The sequence below is a fragment of the Toxorhynchites rutilus genome, chromosome 3 (genome assembly GCF_029784135.1).
Source record: "Toxorhynchites rutilus septentrionalis strain SRP chromosome 3, ASM2978413v1, whole genome shotgun sequence".
Classification (NCBI taxonomy): domain Eukaryota; kingdom Metazoa; phylum Arthropoda; class Insecta; order Diptera; family Culicidae; genus Toxorhynchites; species Toxorhynchites rutilus.
Genome location: NC_073746.1, coordinates 171,220,483 through 171,228,926, shown reverse-complemented (window position 1 = coordinate 171,228,926; position 8,444 = coordinate 171,220,483). Strand labels below are relative to the sequence as shown.

Genomic DNA, 8,444 nt, shown 5'->3' with positions numbered 1-8,444 from the left:
ACGGCTCTGTTACAGCAAAAATGCTAATGAGCCTAATAAATAAATAAATGGGATAAAAAAAATCAATTATGGATGGGACAAAGTTCGCCGGGTCAGCTAGTTTGTTATTAAAAAGGAATTCTGTTTCAAATGTTGGGTATTTTCAGATATCTTACATTGTCAGTCTCTTCCCTCCCAAAAATTTCCACGTGGTATGTTCGACCATAACTCCGACTCATCTCCACCCATAAAACATCTGGTAATGATAAAGCATTTATTTTTGTTACAAGTTACCATAGAAATACAATTCAATAAGTGCGTACTTTTTCCCCCATTATGGGGCAAAAGTACGCATTTGCCCTTATGTATCAAAATAGATTTTTGTCTAACTCTAGATTTTTTTCTATTAAACTTTGGTAAGCAAATTGAATTTTATTTGCTTTTATTTCAATTGTTATTGGACGACAACAGTTAGGTGCGCACCTTTGCCCCACACAACTCTTTTTGAAAATTGGGACGATAGGTCAGAACCTCATCTAACGGTTTCTAGAATAATCGCAAATTGGAATGCATTTGAAGCAGAGTTATTAACGAAAGAAAAAGTCGATGAAGAGCAAATTGATGAAGTCACTTACATTCCTTTCTTTCTAAGCCATTCAAATTATTTAAGAACAGATTTATCATTACATGCATCGAGAAAATCATATTTCTTTGGCCTTTCTAAACCAATTTTAGCTGAGAAAAACTAAAATTGGTTTAGAAAGATTTTGTTTCCTGTTAGGTGAGTAATGTTGTACTCGTACATCGTCCCGAACGCTAGCACCTAAATCAATACTTTTACGCTTGTTCTATCAAATATGATGCAATTCAGGACCAACCATATCCTCAAGTGTTCTCTTTTTCCCCAACTACGAAGCACTGCTGCTTTTTTGTGTTTTCTGGAACGTGAGTTGAATTCCTTAAAATCCCATTGAAAACGAACGGCATGTAACACACTGTAATGATGAATTATCATTTCCAAACGAAATAAACGCTATAGAACACCAAAATAGCTATTTATTAACACACGAGCGTCCAACAACAATTAGTGACTAAAATCATGTCACACTGATTGGTACGTTAAGTGGCTCGTTATGGATCGAAACGTCCACCGCGAACGTTGTTTGTGTCCAATATTTAGTACCTCTCCAATCGTGATGCAACCCGACCAACGAAATAACCGACACGGTTTATCGACCACAGAACCGGTGGAGCAATTCGTTTTCGGTTTCAGATTTCTATCCTGGTTCAGGCAGCACTTGAAGGAGCTATGCAATGCAACCGCATTGCACGGGTACAGCCAGATTGTCCGAGACGGTTATGGGCCATTGGAGAGATCCTTGTGGATTGTTGCGGTTAGTCTGTCTTCTATAACGGTGACTTCGCTGCTTTGGATAGCCTGGAATATGAGCGCTCAGCATCGTGTCCTAACCGTTATCGAAAGCACGAACTATCCCGTGTGGAATATTCCGTTTCCGGCGGTTACTATTTGCAATCTGAACAAAATATCCGCCAATCGATCGTTGGAAAAGGCGAAAACGATGTAATGATTATAAATTTAATATGGTACATAATTTCTTGACGTTTATCTTACTTTTTCCTAGGATTCGACCAGATAATGTGAGTGTGGAACAGCTAGCGAATCAATTCGGTTTATTGTTCCAGGCCAACGGATTGACAGAAAGTGATGAAAATGAATACATGAAATTGCGTCGAACTTTACTGTTGAATAATTTGGAGGCATCTCAGATGATCGTGGAACTGACGCCAAGTTGTTCCAGCTTGTTGGCGCGTTGCTTGTGGAAGGGAGCTTCATGGGGATGTGATGAACTATTTCAAACCGTTCACAGTGGTGAAGGATTATGTTGTGCCTTCAATTACCATGGAATCGAAAGCAGTGCTGTGAATATGTATGTAAAGTTAATGGGAACACTTCAATATCATTTCCTACTTTAAATTTTAGTTCAATTGAGTCGAGAAGATTGGCAACCAGCGACCCTAAAATAGGACTTTCATTGATTCTTGATCCAAATAGTGAAGACTATTATACCACCGATATTGCAACGGTTGGATTCAAAGTTTTGATTCATAGCTCTGTTGATTATCCTGATGAAAGCGCCGAAATTAAAATTCTGGCTTCTAACACCGAAGCTTTTGTCAGAATTCTTCCCAGTATTTTATTTTCTTGATATGGTCTTTAATTTGATTCAATAGTTGAATACATTTTCAGGTGAGACCTATATAACAAGTAATGCCTTAGAACAAGACATCGCTACTCGGCATTGTGTAAATTACAACGAAATGCGATTGGGTGTTTTTCGAAATTATTCTTTCGTAAATTGCATGGCTGAATGTCGAGCATCGGAAATATTCAGACGCTGTGGATGCGTCCCGCATAGCGTCCCCAGCAATGGATCCCTTCCGGCTTGCGAGTTGAGGAATACAAAGTGTCTGCTGGCGAATACTCAGTATTTTCACAGTGCAATGCCCGTGGCTCATCAAACGGATGGTACGATTTTGTCACTCTGCAATTGTCTCCCAAGTTGTGATTCGGTACAGTATTCCGCGGAAATGATTTCCAATCCCCTAAACAGGGCTTATTCCAACAATTTTTTCACATTATTGTGAGTATTCTGTGTTTGAAATGTTAAATTATGTACATTCAATCAAAGCATGATCCCTTTTCAGCAAAGACATTGAACTGAGGGATCACAGCGTCTTGCATATTTATTACGATGATTTGGTGTCAACTCGATTCCGAACGGATATCCACCAAACATGGCTGGACATATTGTGTATGCATATGTTTTATTTTAGGAAAATACATTATTAAAAATAGAACTGTCTTCCAGCGTTTATCGGTGGCATGCTGGGGCTATTCCTCGGGTTTAGTATAATCACAGGACTTGAAGTGATTTACTTCTTCACCATCCGGCTGCTATTCGATGTTTTTGTACAATGAAGAGAGCGATGAGCGAGCTAAAGCAATGTCGATGAAACTTGAAATGGAATTGTATAACGACAGGCGTTTTCAGATGGCTAAGTTTAGTTTATCATGGAAGCACAGACAGGACCGTATTCACATGAACATGTTTTGCGACCCTTTTTTTCATTGTAATCATGTTGCATCCATATTCAACTTGAGCGCGGTCGGATGATATTATAAATTAAAATTAATATGAGTAAACTTGAATGAGGATTCACCTACAAAGGTATGAGAAAATGTAACTATTTTCAAATGTAAAAGGTGCGTTCTTCGACTTCGGCGTGTTTTTTTTTTATAAAGTTGGCTCATTCAATGTTTAGTCACTGTGCATGATTTGTAATTCCTGTGCCAACACCCGAAATTGGTGAAAACAATTTTAAGAACTTCTCAAGACACGGCCGGATGTTATTTCTAAAATAGCAGCATAGGAGACTCCTTTACTATTCATTGAAAACTATTTTAAATTACCATCATGGTGAAGTTTCTATTCACTATAGACTAGAATATCATCTAAATCAGCGGTACTGAACCTTTTTTCATAGGAGCCACGAACACGTGTTAGTCATGGTGCCGCAGGCCGCAAAAAAAGATAAATAAAGAAGGGTGATGTTCAAGGCACGACCGCACTGTTAACATAGAACTACGAAATTATTACCGGCGAACACAAACATTGAAGAAATTTAATAATGAAACTCTTTGATACAAAAATTTGATAGCATCGACAGGGGCAAATAAATGCCTTTTTTATGGTCCCACCTCTTTCCCTGCAAAGGTTTGAGCGGAACGAGTTATCTTATTGATAATAATTATATTACGGTATTTATATATTTTTTCATCAACTAATCAGTGAGCAAACTAAATTGAAAAGAAAACGGACTGGTTATCTCGCAGGCATAGATTCCTAATCGAAAGAACAATTTAAGCCATTATATGAACGTATTTATTCCATGGCATGTCGAGGGAATTTATAATCCGGGGAGACCCTAGAACAATCGGGAATTGAACCCAATACCTATGTCAGTGTTAGCCAATAATTTACAAGGGAATTCCCACTATATTAGATCGCCGACCACGATGCGATCGTTCCCGAGTTCAAGCAGCTGAGCAAACCCAAGCCTTACTCTAGCCGATACTTCAGGCCCATTACTTATCTCAAGGCATGTCAAGAAAATTTCCAACACGAAAAAATACTTTACCGATCAGGAATTAAACCCAAAACCTATGTCAGCATTGGCCTTCAATTTACAAAGGAATTCCCGCTTTACTAGATACCCGACATCATTCTGCAAATGCGATCGAGACCAGACAGCTGAGCAAACCTAAGCTTAATTCCAACCAATACTTTAGGCCCTACATTCAACCTGGAGTATAAACGTATCAACCAGAATCTGCAATGAGCTCTGCCACAACACAGCAAAATCTCGATATAATTATCTGTTAAGAAGATGAATTTACAAGTATTCCGGTTGAGCTATCCCTACACCCAAACTAGCGTTGGCAGAAAACATTTCATCTTTGACAGAAAAGATGCCATTTTGTGTGCATCTGGGTGAAATGCGCAAATAATGAGCTGTTTTAAAAGCTTAAAGAAAGGTTTGTATGTATGCGAGCAGACATCTCTTTCTGTTTATTTTCTCATTTCATTTGGGATTGTACAAAAAAAAAATCATACGACGTCAATCGGGATCAAACCAAGGCCGGATATGGAATGCAAAGCTATTTCACACGACCACGCTCTCCATATAGCTGCCAGTGCTGATATATAAAAGCGTAATAATATTACACCTTATCATAAAATGAAGTTGGAAAGTGTTTTGAGTAATTCCAAATGAAATCGACAAATGACAAAACATGAGTATTTTTGATTCGAATGAAAGTGTGTATTCCATTTCGGTTAGAGGAAATATGAGTTTTCCACAGCAATTGGGATTTTTTTGACTGAAGCGTAACTTTTGAAAAGGGCGTATCGATTTGAGTAAGAGAAATCTTTGATAATTTATATCTCAAAAACTATGATTCGTACCGAAATAGTGTCTTAGAAAGAGTTATAGAGTATTGATGGTTGAATACGAAAAAAATGTGCACTGAGAAAAAAAAATAGTTTTTTTATTTACAAAAAAAATAGTATTTTTTTTATTTACAAAAAAAAATATTTTAATTTGCAATATCCAAAATAAATATTTTTAAATTATTTTTTTAAATTTTTTCATACAAAATAGAAGTCATGCAGAAAATTTAAAAAACGGGCCCAAGATGGTAAAACTATTTTTGACGAACTTTGTGGAACATCGAATTTTTAGGAATTTTCGAAACTTCGAATTTTTGTATGTTAACAATAATTTTAGCTAAAAAATATGAATCCTGATGTGATTTAAAACAAAAAAGGTTATTATCAATATCCTTCTAAATGGAGCCATTCTCGAAATATTTAAAAAAATATTTCTAATTTATTGTCTTTTTTATAGTAAATAATCCCTTTTAATATGTTTGTCGTGTTATACCGTCATGTTCATGAAATTTTATGAATTTGCTTATAATTTCCAACAACTTTTCCAAATACATCATCATGGTTCATTGTTTGACTCAAGCGTAACTTTTGAAAAAAGCGTATCGATTTGAGTAAGAGAAATCTTTGATAATTTATATCTCAAAAAACATGAGTCGTACCGAAATAGTGTGTTAGAAAGAGTTATAGAGTATTGTTGGCTTAATTTGAAAAAAATATACACTGAGAAGAAAAATTAGTATTTTTTTTTATTTACAAAATAAAATTTTCATTTGCTATATCAAAAAATATGTATTTTTTAATATTTTTTTCAATTTTTTCATATAAAATAGAAGTCATGTAAAAAATTTAAAAAATGGGCCCAAGATGGTAAAACTATTTTTGACGAAATTTGTGGAACATTGAAATTTTAGGAATTTTCGAAACATCGAATTTTTGTATGTTAGCAATCATTCTTAGCCACAAATTATGAATTCTGATGTGATTTAAAACAAAAAAGGTTATCATCAATCTCCTTCTAAATGCAACCATTCTCGAGATATTTAAAAAAATATTTCTAATTTATAATATTTTTTATAGTAAATAATCTCTTTTAATATGTTTGTCGTGTTATACCCTCATGTTCATGAAATTTTATGAATTTTCTTATAATTTCCAACATTTATTTTAATTGATTGAAGTTTGTATTGAAATAAAAAAGATTTTTTAGTTTCGCTACGTTTTGTATTAACCCACATGTCTTCGAATGTTTCGTAACGTAACTCCTAAACATATGTCTTTACCATAACGATGTATTTGGAAAAGTTGTTGGGAATTATAAGCGAATTCATAAAATCTCATGAACATGATGGTTTAACACGATGAACATATTTAAAGGGCCTATTTACTATTAAAAAGACAAAAAATTAGAAATATTTTTTGTCATAAATCGGGATGACAAAACATGAGCTTAAAATCAATTTTGGGTGTAGAATTTGTACTAGTACTAGTAGCAGCTGAATACTACTGAAATTTTTGAGAGAGTGCAGAATTCAATCAAACTCTTGTGATCATCTTTCTCTTTAACATTTCAGATAAACCCCCTTCCGCTTTCTGCGTACTGTTTTCTACCACTCCGCTAACCCAGCTTAGTAACCAAACGGGCACTCCTTTTTCCATAGATCTGCCTTGAGCTCATCGAGTAGTTTGATAGGTTTGGTAATGACAGCTAATTTTGCAGCACGTCTTGACTTGCGAATCATATCCTCTAAGCCGGAGTTTGCCTGAAACCGATGTCGTAAACAGCTAAGAGATTATATTGAATGTTTATATATACATACCCACTTAAAATCATGCATGGGTGCAGGAAAAAAGCTGATGGGACGTTGTTGAACGGAAACCGCGCTTTAAGAGTACCGCGTTATAGGAGGGTTGACTATATATGAAACAGTCGGACGATAGCACCCCTTGGAAGAGAAGTGTGGTGAGATGAAGCTTCTGTATCGTTCTCGAAGATCGCATCCCTTGCCAGATCGGATCTCTATTGTTCAGAACACTGTCGAAACTCACCCACCGTATTCATTAGACTCTGCCATTTGATATGTAATAGAAACACAACATTAAATACAAGCGTTGACAAATACTTTTTTTTTCGGCTTCAGTATTCTTGGACATAAAGGGGGTCTTTGATTCTGTTTCAATAGAGGTTTTGACAAATTACACTCTCGGGGACTGCCGTCTCTATTGAATAATATGTTATATAACTTGCTTTGTGCGAAACATTTGAACTTTTCTCACGGAGATTTGGCAGTAAGCCGGGTCTCCTACATGGGACTCCCCCAGGGCTCCCTTTTGTACAACTTCTATGTAAGCGACATTGACAATTGTCTTACACAAAATTGCAACCTAAGACAACTTGCAGATGATGGAGTGGTATCTGTCGTAGGATCAAACGAATCCGACCTGCAAGAACCCTTACAAGATACTTTGAACAATTTTTCAACCTGGTCCATTGGGCTAGAGATCGAATTCTCCACGAAGAAAACAGAGATGGTGGTTTTTTTAGGAAGCATAGACCAGCAAAACCAAAGCTTCAACTTTTGGGTAAACCGATCACTCATGCTATGTCATTCAAATATCTTGGGGTCTGGTTCGACTCCAAATGTACTTAGGGGCCCATATTAGGTATCTGAGTAAAAAATGCCAACAAAGAATAAACTTTCTCCGTACAATTACCGGCACCTGGTGGGGAGCCCATCCAGAAGATCTTATAATGTTGTATCGAACAACTATTCTCTCAGTGATGGAGTATGGCAGTTTCTGTTTTCAATCAGCTGCCAAAACACACCTCATTAAACTCGATCGAATTCAGTATCTTTGTCTCCGTATTGCGTTGGGATGTATGCCCTCAACACATACCATGAGTCTCGAGGTTTTGGCAGGCGTACTCCCACTAAAAGATCGCTTCAATTTATTATCTCTTCGGTTCCTCATCCGGTGTAAGGTTATGAACCCATTGGTGATCGGAAATTTTGAGCAACTGATCGAGCTAAATTTTCACTCTGGATTCATGAGTTCATATCATGAATTCATCTCCATGCAGGTTGATCCTTCTTCGTATATTCCCAACCGTGTTTGTTTTCCTGACTACATCAATTCCTCTGTACATTTTGATCTGTTCACGAAGGAGAAAATCCATGAAATTCCAGATTATCTTCTATCGGGGATCGTTCCTACGATCTTCAATGCAAAGTATGGGTTTATCAATTGTGATAATATGTACTTTACTGATGGGTCCTTTATGAATGAGTCCTCAGGATTTGGAGTGTTCAACGTATTTTTTAGCACCTCACACAGTCTTCAGTATCCTTGCTCAGTGTATATTGCTGAATTGGCAGCAATACACTGGGCGCTAGACAGCGTCGCCTCACGACCTGTTGAACACTATTACATTGT

At 36.4% G+C, this 8,444-nt stretch overlaps 1 protein-coding gene across 1 annotated transcript; it reads left to right on the top strand.

The window, feature by feature from the left end:
• Positions 1-1,098: 1,098 nt before the first annotated feature.
• On the top strand, positions 1,099-5,281 carry LOC129777680 (sodium channel protein Nach-like). The gene is made up of 6 exons (XM_055784099.1): positions 1,099-1,561; positions 1,623-1,928; positions 1,982-2,190; positions 2,249-2,642; positions 2,707-2,813; positions 2,871-5,281. The coding sequence occupies exons 1-6, from the start codon at positions 1,113-1,115 to the stop codon at positions 2,978-2,980; spliced, it is 1,575 nt and encodes a 524-aa protein (XP_055640074.1). The 5' UTR covers positions 1,099-1,112; the 3' UTR covers positions 2,981-5,281.
• The last annotated feature ends 3,163 nt before the right edge of the window (positions 5,282-8,444 follow it).

Excerpts from the sequence above, each read along its gene's own strand:
- LOC129777680 (XM_055784099.1), top strand. The coding sequence starts at position 1,113 with ATGGATCGAAACGTCCACCGCGAACGTTGTTTGTGTCCAATATTTAGT. Across the intron at positions 2,643-2,706 it reads AACAATTTTTTCACATTATT|CAAAGACATTGAACTGAGGG; the intron begins GTGAGTATTCTG and ends ATCCCTTTTCAG. Across the intron at positions 2,814-2,870 it reads AACATGGCTGGACATATTGT|CGTTTATCGGTGGCATGCTG; the intron begins GTATGCATATGT and ends ACTGTCTTCCAG.